This window comes from Trachurus japonicus, chromosome 19 (assembly GCF_045865225.1).
Source record: "Trachurus japonicus isolate A0001 chromosome 19, Traja_1.0".
In the NCBI taxonomy this organism is placed as follows: domain Eukaryota; kingdom Metazoa; phylum Chordata; class Actinopteri; order Carangiformes; family Carangidae; genus Trachurus; species Trachurus japonicus.
This window is the reverse complement of record NC_140925.1, coordinates 3695049-3722726: the sequence shown is the minus strand read 5'-3', so window position 1 is coordinate 3722726 and position 27678 is coordinate 3695049. Positions and strand designations below refer to the sequence as shown.

The 27678-nt window shown below is 41.9% G+C and overlaps 2 protein-coding genes across 3 annotated transcripts; both read left to right on the top strand.

Moving 5' to 3' along the window:
- The first annotated feature begins 279 nt into the window (after nucleotides 1–279).
- ush1gb (Usher syndrome 1Gb (autosomal recessive)) lies at nucleotides 280–10480 on the top strand. Of its 2 annotated transcripts, none has more exons than XM_085760885.1 (4): nucleotides 280–624; nucleotides 4118–4565; nucleotides 5465–6291; nucleotides 10356–10480. In XM_085760885.1, the coding sequence occupies exons 1-3, from the start codon at nucleotides 461–463 to the stop codon at nucleotides 6287–6289; spliced, it is 1437 nt and encodes a 478-aa protein (XP_085617011.1). In that variant the 5' UTR covers nucleotides 280–460; the 3' UTR covers nucleotides 6290–6291; nucleotides 10356–10480. The 2 variants fall into 2 exon arrangements, with proteins under 2 accessions (XP_085617011.1, XP_085617012.1); XM_085760886.1 differs by lacking the exon at nucleotides 10356–10480 and adding an exon at nucleotides 6345–7176 and having other exon boundaries at nucleotides 5465–6295.
- On the top strand, nucleotides 10361–27678 carry fads6 (fatty acid desaturase 6). The gene is made up of 6 exons (XM_085760887.1): nucleotides 10361–10637; nucleotides 14458–14624; nucleotides 16184–16364; nucleotides 19901–20088; nucleotides 24278–24457; nucleotides 26267–27678. Exons 1-6 carry the CDS (start codon nucleotides 10361–10363, stop codon nucleotides 26414–26416), a joined length of 1143 nt encoding a protein of 380 aa, XP_085617013.1. The 3' UTR covers nucleotides 26417–27678.

Below are 27678 nucleotides of genomic sequence, written 5' to 3'. Positions count from 1 at the left end.
AAACTGTTGCTGTGCTGTGTGTGTCGTAGTTGTGTTAGTGTGCTTATGGCACAGGCTGCACTTGTCAAGTGTGTCCCCATTGCTTTTAAATCTCCCCCCACACGCTTGGCCACTTAATACATGCTTGCACACTAAATGCAAACATACGTTCCGCCGGCAAAACGTCGCCAAAGTGTGTGCGTAACCAAGCGCACTGAGCCAAGTGTGGAGAAATGTCATTCAAGAGGGGGCGGGGCCCTCACGGTCGTAGCCCCGCCCCTCCCTGACAACCAGCACGCCTCTCTCGCCTCTTAGCAACCAGCCTGTCTGTCAGCCCGCTCCGTCCTGTCCACCACACCGACCTCCCACCGCCGAGTCCCGGACTGAACAGTTGCCTAAACACCGGGGCAGAGCTCCAGGATAATAACCCCATGGAGCCGAACTCGGAGTGAGCCAGGCCGCTGCCGCTGCCGCCGCCGCCATGAACGACAGGTACCACCGGGCGGCCAGTGACGGCTACCTGGACGTGCTGCGGGAGGCCACACGGAAGGAGCTGAACGCCCCGGATGAGGACGGGATGACACCGACCTTATGGGCCGCGTACCACGGAAACCTGGAGGCGCTGCGGCTCATCGTGGGCAGAGGGTGAGTCTGGCCGCTGCAGCCGAGCATCAGCGCCTTTCTGCCGGGAGTTAGGTTATAATGTCCCCCAGAGAGGCACCACACCAGAGGGTTTTGGCGTTAGATAGTAGGCTGATTAAATCCAACACTGCAGGAAAAATAAACCCACTTTTCTTTTCTTTTTTCTTTTTCCTTTTTTAATCATCAGATTTTTACAAACAACACGTCAACGTCATAACTGTCTGTTCACTGATTGTTGTCAAAGTTGCCATTGCAATTTAACAGAGAGGTGAGTTATAGCCTAGTGTTTCATCACAGAGACAAAATATTGATTATCACTACAGCAGCAACAACTAAGTGATCAGACAATCAACAGAATTTTTTTTTTTAAATGCCCAAATTCTCGGGTTCAGATCTATTTTCTGATATCTTTAGTCTTATCAAAGTTTTAGAGTCTTAGAATAATTGATGATAATAATAAATAGCCTGTGTTATTGTTAAGAATCCTAAATGTTGAATATTTTGTTCATTGCACATTACAACTTTTCCTCATTGATCTCTCCCTGCTCGTAGCAACAGAGGATTAAAATTAAATTACAAAAAAATATTTCCACCCCCTCTCTGATCTCATCAGAGCTGCTGGAGATGGACGGCCTAATTACAAGACAAAGGTCACATGCATCCAGCAGGAAATCTCCACTCAATACTGGAGCATGTGTGATATACACACTCGAACACACACATATCAACAGCTTCTGTATTCATGTGCAGCATGATAACTTAATATGCAATCTTCTCCCTGTGGCTCAGCCCGATCCGTTACATAGCAGCTGAAGCTTTAAATCTGATTCAGCTACAATACAGAGGCCGTTTTTATACCGATCGATTACTGAAGGGTCTCCACGTCTTTACAGGAACAATAAATGATATGACCAATAGTCTGAAAGCCTCATGTGGTCTTATCAGAGCAGGGCGGCTGGGTTGTTTGTAAGAAAAGCGAGTAAGTTCAGGGGTAAGTCTATATTCCGGCGAGATAAGTTGTAGGTAATGTATCAGAGACGTCTTTTGTCCCGGGTTTAAGACGCAGACAAAGCCGTGTGATATTTACTGCTCTGTGTGGAGGCTGGAGGCAGCTTTATAAGGCAGCAGTAACGAGCTGTCGTTGGGTCAGTGGAGTCGGAGGCTGCAGACACAGGAAAAAGGTCACAGTGATGGATGGAGCGTCCTCATCCAGGAGGACGGAGGGGAACGGGCAGAGGAGCAGGATTAGAGCCCAGCTGCAGGTCACCGGTCACAGACGGAGGTAAATGAGGGAGGAGGAGCTGGTTCCCTGCTCTGGATTCACCTTTAGAGACTCTGGGTAGCTTTTCTTATTCTTAAATAACTAATTTATTTTCATTTATTAGCGAATTTGACAGGAGATGAGTTTAAAATCACCAGTTTCCGAGTTTTCATGCTAAACTTTTTTTTTTCAATTTAACAAAAGAAGTCTTAAAAGTAGAAAGTTAATCTGGATAAAAGAAGTAAAAAGGTGCTGCAAAGTATGTAATGTTGTGATGTTTGTTGGGTCTGTTACCAAACAAAACAAACATGTTTCTTTATGTCTTAATAATATGATTTGTTGCCATGCGCTGCATCTCCGTAGCAACATAACATTTACTGTATGATGCAGACAGTGCACAACATCTGAATAAGAAAAAATAAGAAAACATACAGATATAAAATAGAGAAATGCACGAATTCGTCAGAGTGAAGACAACACCTGTCACAGACTGAACAATTGATCATTTAATTTAGAAAAATAATCAGCAGATTCATCAATAATGAAACTAATTATAGTCGCAGCAGGCCGCCACAGCGTCCATCAGGTGTTGTTGGTGGTATTTCTCTTGACCTGGCACTGAAACAAAGTCTGCAGGCCGACGTTGGTGTTAACATGTCGGTGTAAAACCCAGTGTGGATGTTCTGCAGCTCGACACTCTGCTGTGAACAGTGTGTCGTTGTTGTTGTTGTTGTGTAGCTGCAGGGTGGCGAGCGGCTGCTGTGTCGCTCTGACTCAGCTCCTGGCAGAGCCGCACATGGTCGAGTTACTAACAGAGACACTGAGGTGTGATTCCTCCTCCTCCTCCTCCTCCTCCTCCTCCTCCTCCTCCTCCATGTTACCACCGTGACACATTCCTCATCTGGAATATGATCTGTTTACTACGACCCGCTCTGACCCTAAAATAAATATATAAAGCTGAGTTTGCTCTGTGCTCTACTCTGTGGTGTTGCATGTTCAGACTCCACCAGCGTGTGGCGCTGCAGGCAGGAGCAGAAATCAGGGTCACTCTGTGCTGATGAAGGCGGTGGCGATGCCGCTCTGTGGTTTGTCTCTGGGTGTCTGAGTAAAAAAGGAGCTGGTGTGGCGGATAAATAATGCAGAGTCACCTCTGTCATGTTTAACCTGCAGCGCTTCAATTATTGATCAGGGCTCAGCGGCGAGGGGGGGGGCAGGGGAACCACAGGAAGGGGAGGGGCTTAGAGGCGCGAGGAGTTCATCCCATTGGTCTGGCTCTGTCCAAACATAACAACATCTGGAACTGATGATGAATTGTTTTTAACATGTTGATGCATAATTATTTATTTGACACTGGCACTTTGCACTTATACATGTGCAAATACTAATTTTTTACACTTTGCATCATGTTGTTTCTTTTATTTCTATTCCTTATACTTCTTAAAAAAGTTCTTTGCTGCTATAGGAGACTGCCGAACAAAATTTTGTTGTATATGTTTTATGCAATGACAACTATAAGCTTAACTTAACTTAAAAATGAATCTATAAACTGATTATTTACATAAGTATAACTGCTGACTTGATTTATTTACCCCTTTATTGAATACTTCTTTTTTTTTAACATTTACCATCTATAACTGCAAACCTCTTGATCTAGGAGCTAACTGCATTATGACTGCGCATGATCATTTAGGTTTAAACAGGACACACATATTCAAACTGAGTCCTCTCTTTAAATTCATAAATGTTATAAAACACACCAGTAGCCTAATAAATTGAGAAGTCTCACCACCTAACTGACCTATATATGAAGAATTAATACACAATCCATTAACCAATAATAGAACCACTAATTACTTATTTATTTACTTATCAGAGTCTGTGCTGTTCGGTGGAAATATAAACATGTGTCACTGATCCACAATTAGTTCATAAGCAGAAGCTTAAGTTCATGTGTTGTTGTTTACAAAGCATTGTGGGTAGTGCTTTACTGTTTTCTCCATCATAATTTTGTTTTTTGTGAAGCACTTTGGAGCAATTTGTGTTGTGTTTAAGGTGCTATATAAATAAAGATGACTTGGCTTGTCAATGGTGGGAAAGGGCTGTAAAGTTACTCATTGTTTTCTCAATGAAGTAATTGATCAGGATCGTATTTTTTTAGGCCAACAGACTGAAAGACAAGTAAAATATACTGTAACCTGGAGATCCAACCTGGCTTCTTGTCCTCTCTTGTTCCAGAGGTGATCCGGACAAATGTGACATCTGGGGGAACACGCCGCTTCACCTGGCAGCTGCCAACGGCCACCACAACTGCCTGTCCTTCCTGGTGGCTTTCGGTGCCAACGTGTGGTGTTTGGACAACGACTACCACACCCCGCTGGACATGGCCGCCACCAAGAGCCACATGGACTGCGTTCGCTACTTGGACTCCATCGCTGCCAAGCAGATCACCCTCAACCCAAAGCTGGTCAGCAAACTGAAAGACCGGGCTTTCCGTGCCGCGGAGCGCCGCATCAAAGACTGCGCAAAGCTCCAGAAGAAGCACCGGGAACGAATGGAGAGGAAGTTCATGAAGGAGTCGGCGGCTTTGGACAACCTGGATGCTATTAGCTTTTCTAGCTACACCAGCGGCAGCACGCTGAGCCGCAAGTTCAACACCGTCACCTCCAACATGCCATACTCGCAGGTGCTTTGTCTTAAGTTTATTTAGGATAGCCCCTTGAGATGCAGCATCTCGTTTTCGAGGGGGTCCCTATACAGAAACAATGCAAACAATACACAAACAAGACATACTATTACAATGATACAAAACACACAGAGACACAAAGCACAGCACACTGCTCACCCACCCTACATACTGTGTAAATGTCTCTGAAGGCTTCATCCAGGCCGTAGTGGTCGTTAGTGCTCAAATCGAAGGCAACAAGTCTGGTTGACTTTGATTTTACCACTTAATGTCTTTGTCTTAATGTTGACGACCATAAAGAACCAAGATAAGATTAGCTTCTGCTCCACTCACTTTCAGTCCTAGGACCTCAATGACTAGATCGGGTGCTTATTTAAGCCTTTTTTGGGGGGGGACCATTGTAAGCCTTTGTTATAGAAGGAACAGAGTTTCCCCATTTGACTCCACTAGCATCTCTCCCAATTAGATAGAAAGTCCTGGATTAGATCAACCTTTATTGTCATTCAATTATACACAGTAGTGTACAGAGAATGATGCCAACTGAGCCAAGCTCTAGTAAAGTTTGGAAAGTCAAAACTACTTATGTTTGGAAAGATTGTGTTCATAAAATGAATTTCTTGTTCGGGGTACAACCATAGTAGGTATGGCTAGAATTAGAGCTACTAAGTTGGTGGTCATGTTCACTGGTGGTGGTTGATGGGATCCAACCTGCCACTATAAGATTAAGTTTGGTTTAGTTTAGTTTAGGCAGGTAGGCCACCTGTTGAAGTGTTTATGAAGGAAATCCTCACACACATACTCTCTGGTTGAGTCTATTGGAACAGAGGAGCATTAGGACTTTGGCTCTATATGATTTGTAGTTGATGTTTGATTGATTTTTAAACTTACTTTCCTCTCAGGCCACTCTGCACTCCACAGCCAAGGGCAAGGCCAAGATCCAGAAGAAGCTGGAGAAGAAGAAGCAGGTCGACGGTACGTTCAAGATCTACGAGGACGGGAGGAAGAGCGTGCGCTCGCTGTCCGGCCTGCAGCTCGGCAGCGACGTCATGTTCCTCAAACAGGGCACCTACGCCAACCCCAAGGAGAGGTCGCGCCTCAACATACGCGACATGTTCCCCCACGACAACGACGACGACGCCGACACCATCTCCCGTGCCATGAGCGACCCGGGCCTCCACGAAGCCGCGTACTCGGAGATCAGCGCCGACTCCGGCCGGGATTCCCTGTTCACCCGCCCGGGACTCGGCACCATGGTGTTCAGGAGGAACTACATGACCGGGGGCTTGTTTGGGATCGGGGCACGGGACGAGGGGAGCGTCGCCGGGAGCGAACCGGTGGGTCGGGCGCCTAACGTTCGCCTACGAGGACGTCTGCCGCGCCGCTCGCCCAGTTTCGACGAGGACAGCATCGGTAGCGCCTTGAGCCTGCAGGAGAGAAACCTGCAGGAGTTACCGTGGGAGGAGGCCGACGTCGAGCTGGACGAGGACATGATGGAGCCGGAGTCGAGTCCTCTGGAGACCTTCCTGGCCGCGCAGAGCCTCGGCGAGTTCATGTCCATCTTCAGGAGGGAGAAGATCGACCTGGCCGCTCTGCTGCTCTGTTCGGACCAGGACCTCACCAGCATCCACATCCCTCTGGGCCCCAGGAAGAAGCTGCTGGACGCCTGCAAGAGACGTCTGGACACGTTGGACGAACCAGAGGCCATTGAAGACACTGAGCTGTGAAGGTCGGTGTGGAGAAATCACGTTTTATTTTTTTAAAAAGAAGCTCCACTCACAGCAGATAAACCCAAGACATGAGGTAAGCTACTGCATCTGCATGTATCAGGACATTTTATCAGAGGAAACGAACTGGACTGTTGTTAATGTTCAACCTGAATCTACAGTGGTTGACCTTCTAGTGATGGAGTCATTAAAGTATTAGAATTTTTTCTGACACATTTAATAAGCTGTATCAGTATCAGTTGGTATCATGAGCGTATAGGAATCATATTCCCTGTTATTGGATTGGAATCCGTGTACCCTTCATTCTTTCGTTTTTCTGTTTAAAAAAAAACTCAGAAAAACAGAAAAATTGGTCTGTTTTTCTGTTAATTTGTTTTGAAACAAAAACCGAAAAACCGAAAAAACAAACCAAAAAAAACAGACGTTTTTCGGTTTAGGAATTAAAACTAGGAAAATTAAAAATTAGAATATTTAAAATTTGGTTTCTGCAAATTCCTTTTTTGTTTGGCAGACAGACTGGATCAAGGGCGTCAGTTTACTTTGAAAAGTGGTGGACCGTCATAGGCTACCGTTCTCAAATAAAAGCTGAGTCTCAACCAGACTCTGGTCTGCTAGTGGACCGGGTCTGTGGTCAGTTTATCCAAAACGACCCCTGTTTGGATAAACTGACTGCAGATTTGGGGAGGGGGGGGGTAACAGGGCTATAAAACCGCGTCTGACTCAACACCTGAGAGAAGCATGGAGCTTTGCGACGTGGACGTGCCCAAAAAACCAAGCATGTCACACTGAATATCCCCGTTGTATTCTTTAATTATTAAATTAAATGAAACCGATCGGTTCTATGTAAAAAAGTAATTTGCAGAAACCAAATTTTTCAAGATTTTTCATTTTCCCATTTTTAATTCCTAAACCGAAAAACGTCTGTTTTTGTGTTGTTGTTTTTTTTGTTTTTTTTCGTTTTTCCGTTTTTGTTTCAAAACAAATAATCAGAAAAACAGACCCATTTTTCCGTTTTTCTGATTTTGTTTTGAAACAGAAAAACAAAAGAACGAAGGGTACACGGATTGGATTGGTAACGCCTACTTTTGAATTCAAGACATTTGGATCAAACCCTTCAAAAGTTGCTCCACTCAGCTCCAACCTGAGCCGAGAGCTAATCAACCACAACACCTGAAAACACCTGTGTGTGGGAGCAACAGAAGTGTTTCTTGTGCAGAACCAGTCACCTGTTCACTGGCTGAACGGCGCCATCTACTGGCCGTTTTCTGCTACAACGAGCTGAAGTTTCAGAGCCAGAAGCCTCAACGTCATTTTAGTAGCATGACACCTGCCTTAATATTTCATGACACATTTTTATGGCAGCATAGTCACACATAATGTTAGTTAGACTCCTTATTCACAGGATGAAGTCACAGTGAAGGTGTTTATACATATTTAATGTGATGTTATTACTCCCTGGAATAAGGAAATAAACATTTTATAGGTAAACTAAACTTGCCACATTAACAGACACATGGAGACACACTGTTACTGTTTGCATACTAAATGAATTAACATATTAATGAATGATGATAATTGTGTCTCTGTTGTACAGTTTTCTTACTTTAAACATGTTATTTTACTCCATGGCACATACCCTGTGGTGACTGTTCATTTATGATGGATGAAACTCGCCCTTCTGTGCAAACTCTGTTGCAATAGTAGAAACAATGGGAGTGTTACTGTGTGTTAAGTAACACTGTTATGTCACTGAAAGTCTCTGGAGCGTATGGCTGTGCATGAATGTACATTTTTATGTTCTGTTTTTGTAATAATCATCCCCACAGTCGTAATTATCTTTTATTAAAATAAAGTGAAAATTAATGTTGTTTTGTGTGACTTCATTGTGACACAACCAATCTACTAGTGAGGCTGCTGCTATTTTTTTATTATAAATTATGAAGTTTAAATTATCAGTGATAAAGAGAATTGGGTGAAAGTAACTAAATACCTTCTCATGAGTACTTAAAGTACATTTTTGATGTACTTGCACTTATGTGAATTTGGTTATTTCTATTTTCGGCTGCTTCTACTTCCTCCACTTCAGATTGCTCTTTTTATTTGATAATTTTATCTATTTTGCAGATTCAGATGAGTAACTAACTAATAATTGTATGTATTATTTAAAACTTTATTGATCTCAGAGGACATTTGCATTGATGCAAGTCATTACAATCTGCTCCAGCTTCACACATGACTGAATCACTAATTATTATCTAGAAATACAATATCTATTATTATAAAATGTGCCTTGCTGATAATTATGTTCTTTTTTCTTTTGAGCTTTTACTAAAATAAAACGTCATCTTCTTCCTCCTCTGTCCAACTTTGAATCGAAAAGTACAAAAATATTAATGTTATTATAAAATAAAACAAAGAAAAGTATCAAATCTGGTTTATTTAAGAAGCTGATAACACTTTTTTGGTTATTTTACAACAGAATAAATTGAATTATGAGAGTTGCTGCTGCTCTTTTATGCCTTTAATGTGCGTCCTCCTCTGGACAAAAAGGGTGCTGACGGACGATTAAGCGTGTGTGTGGGAGGATGTAAGCCGAGCTGTCAGACCGCCTGCTGTTCGTATGTTCCCCCTCTCGTTTGGAGGAAAAAATAAATACACACACATTAGCAGCAGCAGCAGCAGCCGCAGCGGGAGTGTATCTTTTAAAGAGCACTCTGCAGTCGGCGTGGCCTCCAGCCCAGAGACACTGGCCTCTGTCCAGAGAGGGGGGGGGAGCTGCACTGACACCAGATATATACGCACAACTCACATTTCCTCTCACCTGCACTGACACATGAACACACCACACACACTCTGTGTATATCAGAGCACATTCCTGCTTCTCCAGCATCTCCTCCTCCACAAAAATTCTAAATCTTACCAAGAATATTTGTCTTATTTCTAGTCAAAATGTAATTTCTAGTCAAAATAAATGTAATTATACTTAAAGACTCATCACATTTAAAAAGTAGCTTGTTTTTAGACACTTTATATTTTTTTCAAGCAAATTTTCCACTTTAAATAAGTAGAGAAATCTGATAGTGGAGCAAGTTTTTCTTTCTTATTACAAGCACAAAAAACCTGCTTGCTGGCAGATTTTTCTACTTATTTCAATTGAAAATTAGTTTGAAACAAGTGAAAATGATCTAAAAACGAGTTCCTTTTTAGGTGATGAATCTTATTTTAAGCGGAAAGAGATTCGTTTTGACTAGAAATTAGACATTTCGACAAGAAATACGACAAATATTCTTGCAAATATTTGGAGTTTTTGCAGTGTGAACCTTCCCCCAGTGAAGAAACAACTGAACAGTCGCTGTTAATCCACTTCTCTCAGGCCCCTCAACCCCAACCCCACTCTCTTTCTCCCTCTCCCTCTCCTTTCCCAGGACGTTTGCCAAGGTTACAGAGATGGGAGGGAGTGGGGGAGAGGAGCTGACACAAAGAAGCACAAGAGAGGGAGGGAGGGAGGGGGGGTGAACGACATGCACAATGTATGAGACACCAGAGAGGAGACAGAAAGAGAGAGAGAGAGAGAGAGAGAGAGAGAGGGAAGGAAGGAAGGCGAGTCCGAGCTGAGCAGCTGCACGTTTGTTTGGATCCATAACATGACATGGCAGCAGCTTTACATGTCGGTGCCACACGGGACAGAGAACTGAATTCCTCTGCTGCATCGGTCAGGAGTCAGCTGACGGAGGGGGGGAAAGAAGAGAGGAAGAGGAAGAGAGATGAGGAAGAGGAGGAGGAGGAGGAGGAGGAGGTTCCACCAGGCTCTTGAAGTAGCCTCTATAGCAGGAAGGGGGCTGGGCTTCTCTGACAATGCTTCAAGCCAATAAGGACTTTCGCAATGCTAACTTTGACCTGTGGACTGTGCAGCGCTCAGCAGCCGGCAGCCTGCAGGACGGACGACACACACACACACACACACTCACACACACACACACACACACACACTCACACACACACACACACACACACACTCACGTGCATATAACGCATGGTGACTTTTACTCTCCTCTGAGTAGTGCAGCCGACATGCAGGACGTACCGGAGGAGTGGAGGGAAGGAGCCGGGGGTGAGGAGGAGACGTCGGTGAAGAGGAGAGCAGCAGCAGGAGGAGGAGGAGAAGAGCAGGACATGAAGAGGAAGAAGAAGAAGGAAGAAGAAGCAGGTGGGGAAGAGGTGGAGAGAGAGACGCTGATGATGGAGCTGACGAGGATGGTGCAGAAGATGGTGAAGGAGAGCAGCTGGTGGGAGAGGAGGGGGATCGACTGCAGCATCCTGGCAGCGGCGTTCCTCTGTCTGCCTCCAGGTAAGAGTCCCGGAAAAACTTCACACATGCAGCTGCTGCATGGGACCGGGGAGAAGGTGTCCTCTGTCCTGCTGCAGCGTTGTTATTATTACCCATAAACACACAAGTTTTATCTGAATATACACAACACACACATAGGCTACACACACAACTATTGATTCGTCAAGTCTATGAACTGTCAGGAAGCAGCTCAAGGTGACATCGTTACTCATCCGTTAATGATTGTTTGCATTATTGAATTATCAGGTTATTAAATGATAAAAAGAAGAACAGACAATGAAATATGTAAAATGTTACATTTTAAAATCTTGAGTTGGTGCAGTTAACTGTCCAGTAATCTATGTTTGGAATAATAATAATAAAAAGAATCTGTAAATTACAGCTTCTGATCACCTCATCTGAATCTTAACAACTTCTCTGCAGCTCGTTCTCACCCTCATCTCGTTGTATGTATCCCAGTGGTGTAGTCTGTGTGATACTCATGCATACTCAGTATAGCTACCCACTGAAAATGCATTAATATTTCAGTAGGCTATACCCACTACAACAAAGCTATCTAACTATAGTCTATGTCAGTTTTTCTTAAACTTTTTTTACATCAACAAATTAGACCACGGAGCCCCGTTGGACAAAATTTTGAAGCAAATACCAGAAATACACGAATATTTGTTCTGAGATTGAAGAACATTACTTTCTTTAGTCAATGTACGTTCATTTTGGGGGCAATGGCGCACATTTTTGGAAATATTGTAGAGAAATTTCTGGAAAAAAAAGTTGTACAATTTCTCCTAAAATGTTAAAACATTTCTAGAAAATAGTGGTAAACAATTTTCAAGGGAAAAAAAGTTTTTAAGAAAATTCTTGAAAAAACTGATAAGATCTAAAAAAAAAAAAAAAAATAGAAAGTTAAAAAATGTTCTAGAAAAAAACTTGTAAAATTTCGAAAAAAAAAAAAAAAAAAAAAAAGGATAAAAAATAAAAAGTTAAAAATATTTTCTAGAAAAAAATGGTAAAATTTCCCCCAAAAAAAAAAGTTTTTAAAAAATTCCAGAAATGGTGATAAATTTTGTATATTTTCTCAAAAAAACAAAAAACAAAAAGATTCCAGAAAAAGTTGTGGACCCCCTTGAACCCTCTCAAGGACCCCAGCTTGTTTGTTTGTTTGTTTATTTTCACATATCAAAAAGTAGTATAACATATAAAGTCCAAGACAATGTGAAGGGGAAATGCCAAAAAAAAAACCCTCCAGGGGCTTGAGAACCAAAAGCTAAACTAACTAAAAAGCAGTACACCACTGCAACTAATAAGACCACACCACTGATGTATCCCATGATTCCCGGGGTATCTGGGTCACTGGTGGTGGCGGTCAACCGCTGACCTCAATTAGGCCCCGGCCGGTGTCCATTGTGCCTCGTGTCACCCGATCACCGGGAGCGACAACTTCAGCAGCAGCAGCAGCAGCAGCATGGACGCCTGCCTGCAGCTTGATTCCTCACTCAGACTTGTTGATGTGTGTTGATGTAGCAGCTGCAGCTTTTTAATTGGCTCCGCAAATTCTTTCTTTTTACTCCTGGTGCAGAAACGCCGACTCCTGCGGTTGAATTTATTTGCAGAGAGACACCGAGGTCGTGGTGGTGGTGGCGTGTGTCTGTCATTGTTTATCACTGAGCTTCTGGACTTAACGCCTTCAAATAGGCTGCTTATAGAAACAGGAGTCGGGAGGTGGTGGAGCAGAGTTTTATTGCGTTAGGAGGAGAAACATGTCACCTAAAACCTGCTGTGGAGGCCAGAGAAGCTTCACTGGGTTATTCGAGTTAAATAAAGCCTCAGAGATGCTGCACATCATGAATTATTTAATGCGATCGCTCTCTGAGGTCATTTTATCGCCAAGCTGCTTGTATAAATATTTGCCTGAACGATCAGATGGTAAAAGTTCATTGCAGGATAAAGTGATAAAGAAAATCCAAAGAATTCAGTTTGATCCTCTGGAAAACAACAAACACATGTAAATAAAAACGGTCCGCAGTGATGTCATCATGCAGGAACACCCCCCACATCCACGGACGGCGACGGATAAAGTTTCTGTCCTCCACCTGCTGCTCACAGATAAGAGACTCAGCTCTGTTTGCTCTTAGTCACACAGTCGCTCGGTCTGTTGGTTAAACACTTTGCTCCACATTTGGTCATGTTTCTCATGGATGAAGAAGACGTGAACCGGCCGACCGGGCACGGGGCCAAGGGCCAAAGGGCTGGAGAGGTCAAAGGTCGTGTGGACCAGAGCCTCTGGAGGAAAAGACTGTGACTGTGTTTGTTGTTAAAAGTCAAAGGGCAGCAGTTACAAAACACAAATACACACACAAAACAACCAAGAGGAGACATGAAACACTGCAAAAATACACAAAGGGATTAAAAAAAACCACAACAACTATAGCCAATTATGAACAGCAAAGGGACAAAAACTGACCACAATGTACCGCAAAACAAATTCACACAAGATAAAACAGAAACACACAAAACCATCAAAAATAAACTACAGAGAAAAGAGAGAAAAACGACCAAACAGGCACAAAATTACCTGTCTTTACCACAAGTATATGTTGACACTATCACCATGACAGCATTTAATGTGTAGAAACTCAGCTATACATTGTTTGCATGTAAACACAGACATTTGCATATTGACAATAACTTAAATGTACAACTGATGATTACTTTTGGTTCCACTTTTCATGTTACGCTGCAGTCAAGTCTTCAGGCCAAACCTTTATTTTATTTTATTTGTTCTGAGAACAGTTTAGTTGTTTCCATGTGTCCTCAATGCAATTTTGCTGTAGCCTCATGTACATTAAAGGAATAGTTCACCAAAAAATGAGATTCAGTCATTATTGACTCACCCACATGCTGATGAATACTTTTATTCCTCAAAGTGCATCTGGAGACCCGGGAGGCCGGTTCGTAGTCCAACGAAAACTTTATATGAGAGTCAATAGCATCCGACACAAAAACGTCTATAAAACTACACAAAAACCTTTACTTGTAATATTCCTCCACACTGCTCGTCCACTGCAATCCAAGTGTCCTGAAGGGATATAGTCCAGAGTTTACTCCAAACGACGTCATTTAGGACATTTTACAGCCTAAACAATCCTGTATTGAATTTGCCTGGGGCTGCATGAACGTCAGAGCGCAATCCAGGACTGTTTAGGCTGTAAAAATGTCTTAAATGACTTAGTTGCCAGTAAACTCTGGACTATCTCCCTTCAGGACACTTGGATTGCAGCGGACGAGCAGTGTGGAGGAATATTAAATGGTTTTTGTGTAGTTTTATGGACCTGTTTATGTCGGGCCCTATTGACTCTCATAAAGTTTTGGTTGGACTACGAACCGGCCTCCCGGCTCTCCAGATGCACTTCGAGGAATAAAAAACTACCGAGGGTGAGTCACTAATGACTGAATTTCTTTTCTTTTTTTTGATGAACTATTCCATTAAATCTTAAACCGTAAGACAGAGAAGAGAAGTTATTTACACGTCAACTCACATTCAGAAATGTATTAGACATTTAAAAGAGGAACAGAAGACAAATATGTACGAATAGCCTACATGAAGAAAAGAATGATGTCTTCTTTTCTTGCATCTTGTTCTTGACACATAAACTGGGCTGAACTTTTTTTCTTGCATGGTGTTCGACAACTATTGTGTGAAATTCTGCACTTGAGGGTCTCGTGAAGTATGAAAAGTCCTGTTCAGAACTAACTTTGGTGATATTGTCCTAAGGTCGAGTCATCAGTAACCGATGGTCACTGTCTCCGTGTGTCGCAGCCTTCCTGCTGCTGTCCTCCTCTCAGCTCCTGTGGTTCTCGGCCGGCGTGCTGCTGATGGGCGTCGCTCACGGCGTCATCACCATCAAAGGGACACATCTGGCCAGCCACGGGACGCTGAGCGAGTCCCAGGCCTGGGCCAAGGTCTGGGCCGTGTTCTTCATCGAGGTGAGACGTTCAGAAATAAAACAGAGGGCATTGATTGATTGATTGATTGATTGATTGTTTTTATTTCGTATGAATGACAGAAATACATACATACGAAAAGGATAGGTAAGAAGCCAACTAAGGCTTATGAGGAACCTACTGCCCCCTTGCAACTGTTACATTTACAATCAATCATGGTGTAGAGACATTATATCACTAAGCTACTTGCATATAATACAGAGACAAATTTGAAACACGATTAAAGCAGAAGTAAGCGGAATATTTATGTTAATATAAGTCTTAAATAGTTATATCTTCCGACAGCAATCACTTCTATAGAGTGTTTGGTCCGAAACACGGGTCTGTCAGTCACTCTGCTCTGCTGTAAGCCGAGGAGAAAACTTTCCTTGTGTCCTACAACCTTTATCCAATGAGGAGAGAGAACGGCATAAAGGGGCGGTCCTCTCTGTGTGTGCAGCCAAGGGATGCACGTGAATGTGGTGCGAAGGGACGAGGGCGGGGACTGCTAACTCCATCGGCTGACAGGAAGTTAGGCAAAACCACCGGATCGCTTACTTCTGCTTTAAACCAACACTAAGGAACTTTTCAACCTTCATATAATATTTCCATAACTTTTGTGATGATACATCGACTTACAACAGGTTGAATGACACCTCTGTCTTGGCCTGAGGGGGTCTGTATCATTATGGTCTGTATCTCCTTCACTGGCACTAAGCAACTTTGAGGAGCATGGTAGGAACCCGGCTCTCACTTAAGTTTCACTTTCACTTTTGCGAGTCACGACGAGGAGGGAGCAGCAATGCGGCACCTTTCCGTCGGATTGTGTATGTGTGTTTACTGTGAAATGATCCACTGGTAACAGAAACTTAGTTTGGACGTCTTCTGTTTATTTCCATGCACCGGGAGATCAGGATGTTTACGGCGCTACACGCTGGTGCTCATGGGAAATGGAGTCTTCCTTCAGGCAAAACACTACCGCTTTGGGCCACTGGCGCCGCCAAACTCAACCAAAACTGAAAGTGCTTTAGTACTGCTTTAAGTAAGCAAACATGATTAAGTAAGCAAATCAGACGGTGAAAATGGGATGCTCTTGCAGAATTCATACATCATTTATACCTCACAATTTATGAGAAATGAGGAATAGCTTACTATAACTTATTAAAGTATTTTCATACACACACACACACACACACACACACACACTGATAAAGACGTCGGAAAAAACAATATTTGCAGGAGTGAAGGCTCATCCTGCAGATCAGGATATTACATGTGTGTGTAATAACTGTTCAATCAGTTCAGTGAACTTATTAACCTGTGAGTTGGGATGTGGATATTTACTGGAAAAAAGAAGCTGCCATGACCTTCACTGCTCTTTGCCTTCAGCCTGTTATGAGCTGCTTTCAAAGCAAATGGAACAAAACCATCAAACTGGGATGAAGTGGGTCGATACCAGTATTGAGTTTCTTGCGTTTGCATTTTTTTTTCCCCCATTGATTTTTTTCTTTTATGCATCACTGATGGTTTCATCTCTCTCTCTGCATGTCCATCGCTCTCAGATCTGCGGCTCGTTCTCGGCGAGGGCCGGCGTGCAGGGCCACATCAAGATGCATCACGCTCACACCAACGTCATCGGACTGGGAGACTCCAGCGTGTGGAAGGCGCCGTTCCTGCCGCGCTCCGTCTACCTGTTCCTGGCTCCTCTCTCCGTCCCCGTCATCACTCCTCTGGTGGCGCTGGGTAAGAGATCCACACTCAGACGGTTCAGAGGTGTTTACTCTCGTAGGCCCTACACTGCAAAAACTCAAAATCTTTCCAAGAATATTTGTCTTGTTTCTTGTCAAAATGTCTCAATTTTAGTCAAAACTAACCTCTTTCCACTTAAAATAAGACTCATCACCTAAAAATTAACTTGTTTTAAAATCATTTTCACTTGTTTCAAACTAATTTTCAATTGAAATAAGTAGAATTTTTTTTGTGCTTGTAATAACAAAGAAAAAATTTGCTTGAAAAAAGTAAAAAGTGTCTAAAAACAAGCTACTTTTTAATGTGATGAGTCTTATTTTAAGTATAATTAGATTTATTTTGACTAGAAATGACCTTTTGACTAGAAATAAGACAAATACACTGCAAAAACTCAACATCTTTCCAAGAATATTTGTCTTATTTCTTGTCAAAATGTCTCAATTTTAGTCTAAACTATTCTCTTTCCACTCATCACCTAAAAATTTACTTGTTTTTAGATAATTTTCACTTGTTTCAAACTAATTTTCAATTGAAATAAGTAGAAAAATCTGCCAGTCAAAGCAAGTTTTTTGTGCTTGTAATAAGAAAGAAAAACTTGCTCCACTATGGAGCTATTATTGTTGCAATATTATTTGCAAATGCGTATCTCAATCTGTGTGTGCGTATTCAGATCTGTGTGTGTGTATTCAGATCTGTGTGTGTGTAATATGATCTGTGTGTGTGTATTCAGATCTGTGTGTGCGTATTCAGATCTGTGTGTGTGTATTCAGACCTGTGTGTGTGTAAAAAAAATCTGTGTCCGTATTCAGATTTGCAAGTGAAGACAAATCTGCAAGTGCATGCAAAGATCTGTGAATGTGAACACAGATCTGTAAGTGTACATAGATCTGTAAATGTGTAAACCGATCTGTAAATGCGTAAATAGATCTGTAAATGTCTGTCATCACTTACAACTCAGGCAGGAGCTCTCCATTGGCTGTGTTTTTACACGTGAATTTTGCAACACTTCTGCCGCGGCAGATCTGTGATCTGCAAATGTGTAGAAATGAGATTTGTCTGTGACCTCGGTGTTCCTTTGCCCTGAGCTCAGGCTCACAGGCTCACGCTGCCTGGCTGCAGTAGCAGTACCGACCCGGTCCGTGTACGAAGTATAATTCAATTACGTTGTTCACTTTGTACCATGAGAAATGCCGTTTTTACCGGTATTTCCTGTTTGATTGACGTGAGACGTACAACGCAATTCAGCGCACCGAAGTGCCCGCTTGTTCCTTTCTCCAACTTGTACAATGAAAATTGAAAAAGGAAGTCGAGAGCCGGAACCAGCCTTCAAAGTAAAAGCTCCGCGTTTTGATGGCTACAGCAACGGACAATTTAAAAGAAAGAAGAAGAAAAACTCCGAAACGAATTAAATACTTAAAGGTTGACTATGTAGAATTACAAGAAAAACAACAGAAAAAGAATTCCAGCAGTCGATTGCCAGACCGTTGCTAGGTAAAACGGGCCGTTGCTAGGGACTCCGCTCTGATCAGAGGACAGACAGGAGGAGAACTAAGCAGGATATTTACCTTATGTTTCATTTTTACCGTCATTAACAGCATAATAAATGACTTGTAGCTTGTTACAGGGAGAGTGGAGGCTCTCTGCCTTCCACACCGCTGCTGCTCAGAGCCTCAGAGCCTCCGCTGTCACTGCTCTCGTCAAGTTGGGGGAAAAAAAAAAAAAAAGGAGCTCCGTGGCACCGAAAGTCCGCGGAGATAAACGTGTTTATGACAGATAAGACTACACAAATACACCCATCCTAACAAGTATATGATAATCCATTGATCCACCGATTGATTATTAAAAAGGCTTTGTTGAAAACAGACACATATGACCGGGAGGAGGCAGGAAAACAGCGGATATCTGAGCCACGTGTCGGCTACAGGCAGGTACGAATGTAAACAGAACGTTGACAGAAAGTCATTGTCGAGCCCGTCAAAAATATTAAAAATAATAATTCAGACTAAAAAAAATTTTTTTATGGAAAAGCAATACTTTCATTCTGTACCCCTCTAAAGGCCCCATGGATGTATTATTTTTGAAAAAATATAGCTTTTAATAAATATTCTACATATTCAACCTTTAATTCACAACAAATCGCCTCCTAAACGATTACCATTTACCCCAGTAAAAACGACATTTCTCATGGTACAAAGTGAACGACGTAATTGAATTATACTTCGTACACGGACCGGGTCGGTACTGCTACTGCAGCCAGGCAGCGTGAGCCTGTGAGCCTGAGCTCAGGGCAAAGGAACACCGAGGTCACAGACAAATCTCATTTCTACACATTTGCAGATCACAGATCTGCCGCGGCAGAAGTGTTGCAAAATTCACGTGTAAAAACACAGCCAATGGAGAGCTCCTGCCTGAGTTGTAAGTGATGACAGACATTTACAGATCTATTTACGCATTTACAGATCGGTTTACACATTTACAGATCTATGTACACTTACAGATCTGTGTTCACATTCACAGATCTTTGCATGCACTTGCAGATTTGTCTTCACTTGCAAATCTGAATACGGACACAGATTTTTTTTACACACACACAGGTCTGAATACACACACACAGATCTGAATACGCACACACAGATCTGAATACACACACACAGATCATATTACACACACACAGATCTGAATACACACACACAGATCTGAATACGCACACACAGATTGAGATACGCATTTGCAAATAATATTGCAACAATAATAGCTCCATACTCCACTGTTAGATTTTTCTATTTATTTAAAGTGGAAAATTTGCTTGAAAAAAGCAATAAGTGTCTAAAAACCAAGGGGGCAGTTGTCGGTCTGAGAAGTGAAGCTCACTTCCGTGTTCAAAAAACTGCAATCCCAATCTCAACTGGGGGCTGGTGCCAGAAAGCAGCATGTCTCCATAGACCCCCATGTTAAAATCGCCGACTTTACATCCTCAATAAACATGATCAAAGCCTGGTGTCAAAACGTTTTTTGGTCTCAATCGATAGTTTCTACCCCCGCACACACTCGGAGGGGGGTGAATTTTTTTTAACTCTACCTAAAACTCTGGCCAATTAGGGCGCTGAAACGTTGAGTGACAGGTCCAGAGACCGCTGCTTCGAGGCCGTTCGAGGCCAGTGGGCGGGTTCTCGGCCGGTAAATCCAACATGGCGCTGTTCAGGCCGCCATATTTGACTCTCCAAAACCAATGGGTGACGTCACGGATGCTACGTCCATTCTTTTTACAGTCTATGCTAAAAACAAGCTACTTTTTAATGTGATGAGTCTTATTTTAAGTATAATTAGATTTATTTTGACTAGAAATGACATTTTGACTGGAAATAAGACAAATATTCTTGGTAAGATTTTGAATTTTTGCAGTGTCATGTTCCTCCAGCTCATGTGACTCTTCTTCCTGCTGCGTTACCTCGTCTCCGTCACTCAGGTGTCACTTCGTCCTCGCGGCCCGGTGTGATGGTTCGGTTTCTTTGCCTCTCATGTTTTCACAGCTCACCTCCAAGGACACTCTCTGGCCCTGGTGGCCCGGACCGTCCTGATGGTGGCTCTGGGTCTGTACTCTCAGTACTGGCTGCTGATCCACGTGTCGGGCTTCACGTCGCCCCTCGGCGCGCTGCTCTGCATGCTGGTCTGCAGAGCCATGTTCTCCGTGCCGTACATCCACGTCAACATATTCCAGGTGAGGAAAACCCTGCTGCAGGTGTTGCTGCACTCGGCACATGGTCCTTAAAACAAGTTCAGATTGAACCACCTACACTGACTTATACACTGCAAAAATTCAAAATCCTACCAAGAATATTTGTCTTATTTCTAGTCAAAATGTCATTTCTAGTCAAAATAAATCTAATTATACTTAAAATAAGACTCATCACATTAAAAAGTAGCTTGTTTTTAGACACGTTTTTACTTTTTTCAAGCAAATCTTCCACTTTAAATAAGTAGAAAAATCTGACAGTGGAGCAAGTTTTTCTTTCTTATTACAAGCACAAAAAACTTGCTTTCACTGGCAGATTTTTCTACTTATTTCAATTGAAAATTAGTTTGAAACAAGTGAAAATGATCTAAAAACAAGTACATTTTTAGATGATGAGTCTTATTTTAAGTGGAAAGAGATTAGTTTTGACTAAAATTGAGACATTTTGACAAGAAATAATAATAACAAATATTCTTGGAAAGATTTTGAGTTTTTGCAGTGTACACCAGTGTCCCAGAAAGCATTTCACCCCAAACTAGCAGTGACTGGCATGAATCTTAAAGGGACAGTTCAACATTTAGTCAGATCCTCCTCTCACCATAATCCCTATAGTCATAGCAGTAGGTTCATCACCTTTAATTATCGGTGCATGTTATTTTGAGATCAGCGGGGCAGAGACGTGAGCTGCTCAGTGAACACAACGGAGGTGAACGGTACAGGTCCCCTGTCTCTCATCAAACTCATCAAATACACAATCCAACAACTCTACAACGCTCTGGTGGACAAGTTGTGACCTGCACATTCACCACGCTATGAGATAATCATGTATAATTATGTAACATTACAACACATGAAGCAAATACTCAGAACTACTTGAGTTGTGAAATCCCTCCACCCAGCAGCCGTGTCTAGAATGTAGTTCCGGCTGCATTTGCCTCTGAAACAACTCTGTCTGGTAATGTTGCATGATTATTAGTTTCTCTATCGCGTATGAGCTAACGTAAGCATCAACAGGTCTTATTTAACCACATTTAACAATGACTGTGTTTGTTATCAGGCCGCTTGAACATGTCACGTTAGCAGTTCTTTGAAATTTCACTAAAAATTTAGCAAAATTCTAATAATCTCAACATGCATCATTAGGTATAATGTTATTTTCATTTACTTCCATATGTATTCATTTATTTACTGTTTTGCTTTTGCAATAACTACATGAAAAGACAAAAAACAATCAGTAGCTACACAATTGTCAGTGCACAACTGAAAACAAAGAGAGAAGAAGAGAACAAACAATCGAACAGCAGCAATAACCAAGAATTAAGTGAAAATATAGTTTACATTTTTGCTATAGTGACTCATTTTGTTTGTATGTGTTGCAGCTTGTGTGTTTCTATGAGCACATGAGCAAACACAACATAGATAAACTGGAATATTGACATATTTGTTCTGATTTTAATGCTTAACCATATTTCATTACTTTCAGGGAGGTTGTAGAGAAATATTCAAAGATAGAAGTGTGTTCACCTCTCAGAGATTCACTGTGTCCCCTGCCCCAGTTAGAAAACGACCCATAGAGAAACTTGGACTTGAATGCATCATTGTGTTTCTCATGGATCGGACCGGCCGCTGCGCTAAAGGGATAAAAAGGAACAATTCATGCATGATTTTCCCACATGGAGCCTGAGTCCTGCAGGCAGCTCATTGTGCATTGTTCTGATCAAAGTGTGCGGAGCTGGATTAGGAATCACAGGTTCTTGATGTGAAGTGGAGGAGGAGGAGGAGGAGGAGGAGGAGGAGGAGGTGAAAGGGTGAAACTGAGAACCTGTCCTGTCCTCTCCGCTCTGCTGTTGTTGGCCGTCGTCCTATCTCTGTTCCTCCTGAACTTAATGATCCTCTGCTTTCTAACCTTTGCTTCAGTGTCTTGTTAGGAAACAGTGTTTGCTGAGCTGAGCTCGTTTATGAACCAGGCCAAACAAACAAACAGTGAAATTGAAGTTCAGTGAAGTGAAATCCTGTTTGATTTGACCTGCTTCTTGATTTACTGCACCTGGGGAAATAAAAACAACCCATGATCCTGGTGTGGAAAAGTAAACACAGGTCACTTCAGTCATATAGACCGGATAGACTCTTCATTGTCATTGTGTAGGTGGTCTCCAAACAGGTTCCTCAAACATAAAAAGAACACGCACATACACATACAAATGCAAGAAAAAAGTGTATAAATAATACAAAATAAATTATGCAAGGTTAAAGGGATAGTAGCATTTTTTTAAAGTGGGGTTGTATGATCTACAAATAGCCCCTAAGTACTTTAATTGCAGTAGAAGACTCTCTGCACTCCTCCCGTTAGCAACACCAGCCCATAGCCCTGCCCAGAGATTGACAACATACAGTGTTGTGAATGGACCCAAAGAAACGGCCTATTTTCGCGGCCTAAAAGAGGTTTTACCTGAAAAAAATACACAGTTCCATTGTTCGCTGTAATATAATTTTTTCCAGCCCCTCAAAGTGCAGGAAAAACACAGTTTGTAGATCATACAACCGCACTTTAAAAAAAAATGCTACTATCCCTTTAAAGGTATATATGTAGGAATTCCCCCCATCTAGCGGTGCGGTTGCATATCTGAACGTATTCTTGATGTTGCATTCACGTGAAATCGGGCAGACGTCAGACAGACAACAGACGTCGCCCACTTATGTATTTGTAACGACTTGTAACAACTCATTCTAAGGTACGAGAAAGCTTTCATTTATATGCGGGTATGATTCGACTTCAGTGAAGTAAAGCAATATTTGATTTTTGCTAATAAAAAGCCAAATAACATACTGGGGCTTTAAAAACACTGAATAAAAAATGTGCAAGTAGGTATTTCATTAAAGGTATATTGTGTAAGAATTACTCCCATCTAGTGGTGCGGTTGTAGATCGCAAGCAACTTTTCATGCTGCATTCACGTGAAATCGGTTAGACGGCAGACGGACAACAGCCGCTGCACGTAACGACTTAAACAAGCCTTTATGCAAACAAGTGGCCCATCAGCACGAGGCAAAACAATACACGTGACAATATGTTGTCATGGCGATGTCGTATTGTTTACCTGGCCCACGTTTTACCGTCTTTCTCTGGACTTCTGTGACTAAAATGACATCTGGTTTGTTAGCGACGGCCGTCTGCCCGACTGCAGGTGAATGCAGCATCGGTGTAACGCTCCATACCCTCCTCACTGCGTTACCGCGGTGACTTTTCACAGACGCCACCTCCACCTGAGCCGACAGCTCCGGTGTCTCCGCTGAGTTTCCGTGGTTTCCTACCGTCACGCTGCCACTGAACGTAAAAACATGGAGACACCACATGGCAGCAGCACCGAGCTTACCCGCTCCATGGAGATATGAATGATATGAACGGCTCATTCAGAGCTGAAAGGAACACTGCAGTTTGTTGATGGGGGGGGATTACTGAGTAATGACAAACAGACTTTTGAACGAAATAATCGATTTTCGTGAATAGATAACAGGAGAAGTTACACAATGTACCTTTAAAGCAGAAGTAAGCTGAATTTTTGTGTTAATATAAGTCTTAAATAGTTATATCTTCCGACGGCAATCACTTATATAGAGTGTTTGGTCCGAAACACGGGTCTGTCAGTCACTCTGCTCTGCTCTGAGCTGAGGAGAAAACTTTCCTTGTATCCTACAAGCTTTATCCAATGAGGAGAGAGAACGGCATGAAGGGGCGGTCCTCTCTGTGTGTGCAGCCAAGGGATGCGCGTGAATGTGGTGACGTAGGGACGAGGACCAATAGATCCAAGACGAGGGCGGGGACTGCTAACTCCATCGGCTGACAAGAAGTTAGCCAAAACGACCGGATCGCTTACTTCTGCTTTAAGAAAAGAAATATAAAATGATTATTTAGTGCATTGAGAGTCTAAATGGCTGTGGGAAAGAAGCTGTTAATGAGTCTGGAGGTTTGTGCTCTTACGGACCTGACGGCAGAAGGTCAACAGGTCGTGTGCAGGGTGTGTGGTCCTTGATAATAAGAGTCTTATGAGTGACTAACCTTTGATTTTAATCTGATTTTTAAAGGCTGAAATAGAGATTTAACACGTCTTTTCATAGAAGTCCACTGTCTAATTTATTTAACCCTTTTTCCGTGCCTTTTTCCGTGTCCTCTGCAGCACATCGGCCTGCCCATGTTCTCCCCGACCGGCCGGCCCAAGAGGATCTACCAGATGACCCACGGGGTCCTGAACCTGCCCCGTAACCCGGTGCTGGACTGGATCTTTGGACACTCGCTTATCAACTGCCACGTGGAGCATCACCTCTTCCCCTTCCTGTCTGATAACATGTGTCTGAAGGTAGGACAAACAAACAAACAGGATGTGTGTTATCAGCTTCCAGCTCGTTTTATGACACACGGATTCTTGAATTGAGACGTTACGAGAGAACCTCACATGTTGCAAACGTTGCTAAAATTGATTAATTATTGATTTAATATAGATAAAATTCCCTTAAAGGGATAGTTCAACATTTTGGCAAATTGGCCCATTGCCATAATAGTCATAGCAGTAGGTTCGTTACCTTTAATTGTCGGTGCAAGCTGTTTTTAGAACGGCAGAGCAGAGCCGCGAGCTGCTCAGAGCTACGCTATGGAGGTTAAAGGAATTTCTTGGTTTCCCTCATCAAACTCATCAAATACACACCTGCACATTCACCACGCTATGAGATAATAACACAACGTTACCAGACAGAGTTGTTTTAGAGGGAAATGCAGATACTGCTTGATGAAAAACTGTCCCTGAACGCAACTCGCATCAGCAGTTTTGCATGAATTTCGCTCTACAACAACTCTGTCTGGTAACGTTGTGTTATTATCTCATAGCGTGGTGAATGTGCAGGTCACAACTTGTCCACCAGAGCGTTGTGGAGTTGTTGGATTGTGTATTCGATGTGTAATGAGGGAAACCAAGAAATCCCATGAGCCTCCGTAGCGTAGCTCTGAGCAGCTCGCCGCTCTGCTCCACCGCTCTAAAAATAGCTTGCACCGACAATTAAAGGTATCGAACCTACTGCTATGACTATAGCGATTATGGGAATGGGCCAATTTGCCAAAATGTTGAACTATCCCATTAAGATGATATAATAAGTCACTTAGAAACAGTAATAATCTGTTTTTTCTTGGTTATTCTGAGTAAAAATGTTGTACTCATTGATGTATCTGTATCTAACGAGTTTGTTTTTACAGTGTTTTTGTGATGACAACACTTTAAGTCTAAACTGGTTCTGTAACTATTTCTATTGAAATCACGCCCTCTTCTGGCAGCCTGAGAGAAATGTCTCCCTGTGCAGATCAGTTCATCCTGCAGAAGTAGAGACAACGAAATAAGGAAGTTCATGTGTTTTATGTTAATGAGTTACAACAAAACCTCCGTGAGCTGGAGAAACATCCAGTCGCTCTGTTTCTGTTCAATGATTAACTTCAGTTCCTCTGCACGTTTTTTTTTCCACTGAGAGGAAACTGTTCTGAGGTTTGGAAACACACATTTATGACAGAAACAGATGGTGCAGATGTTTTAAAGTGCATTATGGGAATTGTAGGAATGATTTATAAATAATCTGAACTAAACTTTTCACAGTCATATAGTGGAGAGGTTCAAGTCTGCCTTAAAGACTTATCTTTTTTCCCTGGCCTTCCGATCATGATCGAACCTTTAGCTTAGCTGTGTTTAAATAATCTTGAACTGATGTGTTTTCGCCACGGTTATGTATAGCTATGTGTACATATATGCGTGTACATAGCATGAGTATATTTCTGTATGTGTATTGATATGCGAGTGTGTATTGTTATGTAATTTTTCTTTTTTTACTTCTGCGCTGTAAAGCACTTTGGCTTACCGTGACAGGTCTCTTAAACGTGCTATATAAATAAAAGTGAACTTGAAATTGAACTTGAACAATAACATTTAAGAAGGCAGGATAAAAACAAAAGCATTGATCAATGATATGAAAGTCAAATCTTAAAAATTCTCTCTGTACATTTTCTGCTTTTACTTATTGAAACATTCAGTTTAATGAAAAAACTTTGAGGTTTTAGATCGTTCTCAGTGTTTTCTGATGTTTTATAAACCACAATAATTAACACAATGATTGTTTTTTACTGTGTGCAGGTGAAGCCGGTGGTGTCCAGGTATCTGACGGAGAAGCAGCTTCCGTACCAGGAGGACAGTTACCTGTCCCGCCTCAGCCTCTTCTTCCACAAGTACCAGGAGCTGATGGTGTTTGCTCCGCCCATCACAGAGCTGGTGGGGGTGCAGTGACCACAAACACCGACTCTTCAGACTCTAGTGACTCTAAAAGCACAAACGTCGGTGCGTCAGCTGCGTTTTCTGGCGCCGAGCGTCGACCTGCAGGTTTGACCAACGGACACCACACTTTGAAGATTAAAGTTCTACTAACCAGGACGAAATGAAAACAATGATTGTATTAACTGAACAAGCAGCACAAAGACAAAGTCAATCAATCAAAACACTTGATTAGATTTAATTAGTTAGTTAGTTAGTTAGTTAGTTAAACTGACCTGGGGTCTGTCTCACTGTCTCAGCTCTGTCCTCTTCACTCAGACGATCACATGTGAAGAGTGTGAAGAGTTCACTCACTGCAAAAATTCAAAATCTTACCAAGAATATTTGTCTTATTTCTAGTCAAAATGTCATTTCTAGTCAAAATAAATCTAATTATACTTAAAATAAGACTCATCACATTAAAAAGCAGCTTGTTTAGACACTTTTTACTTTTTTCAAGCAGATTTTCCACTTGAAATAAGTAGAAAAATCTGACAGAGGAGCAAGTTTTTCTTTCTTATTACAAGCACAAAAAAACTTGCTTTCACTGGCAGATTTTTCTACTTATTTCAATTGAAAATTAGTTTGAAACAAGTGAAAATGATCTAAAAACGAGTTAATTTTTAGGTGATGAGTCTTATTTTAAGTGGAAAGAGATTAGTTTTGACTAAAATTGAGACATTTTGACAAGAAATAAGACAAATATTCTTGGAAAGATTTTTAGTTTTTGCAGTGTGAGCTGCAGAGAGCGACTAAAGAAATGTAAATTATTAGATCAGGTAACACTAAGCACAACGACGACAGCAGATGAAGAGCAGCAACAGGAAAATAAAAAAGAAACAAAACGACTGAACATTTAAAAAAGTCTCATTTGTCAAAGTTAAAATGAAAAAAATAAAAATCATGAATAGATAAATAATATTCAGACATTAAACAGTTATTGACGTCTATTTTCCCATGATGCCACATCCCTGCTCTTCGTCTGTTGCTGTGGTAACTGAACTTGCTCAGTTAGACAGGCTCCAGTTCTCCTGGACTTTAATGATGATTTTTGTTTGTGTGTCCTCGTCCACGTCACCAGGACACAGACGAGTCTCTGTGTGTTTTTATTTTATATATATAATAATATATATTATTATTATGATCAACATTGTTTTCTCACCTCTATGTCTCATATAATCCAAACATCCACCGACGTCATGTTGATCTCTGATGGACATTAAACATTTACAACTTCA

Excerpts from the sequence above, each read along its gene's own strand:
- fads6 (XM_085760887.1), top strand. The coding sequence starts at position 10,361 with ATGCAGGACGTACCGGAGGAGTGGAGGGAAGGAGCCGGGGGTGAGGAG. Across the intron at positions 10,638-14,457 it reads GTTCCTCTGTCTGCCTCCAG|CCTTCCTGCTGCTGTCCTCC; the intron begins GTAAGAGTCCCG and ends CGTGTGTCGCAG. Across the intron at positions 20,089-24,277 it reads TCCACGTCAACATATTCCAG|CACATCGGCCTGCCCATGTT; the intron begins GTGAGGAAAACC and ends TGTCCTCTGCAG.
- ush1gb (XM_085760885.1), top strand. The coding sequence starts at position 461 with ATGAACGACAGGTACCACCGGGCGGCCAGTGACGGCTACCTGGACGTG. Across the intron at positions 625-4,117 it reads CGGCTCATCGTGGGCAGAGG|AGGTGATCCGGACAAATGTG; the intron begins GTGAGTCTGGCC and ends CTCTTGTTCCAG. Across the intron at positions 4,566-5,464 it reads CCAACATGCCATACTCGCAG|GCCACTCTGCACTCCACAGC; the intron begins GTGCTTTGTCTT and ends CTTTCCTCTCAG.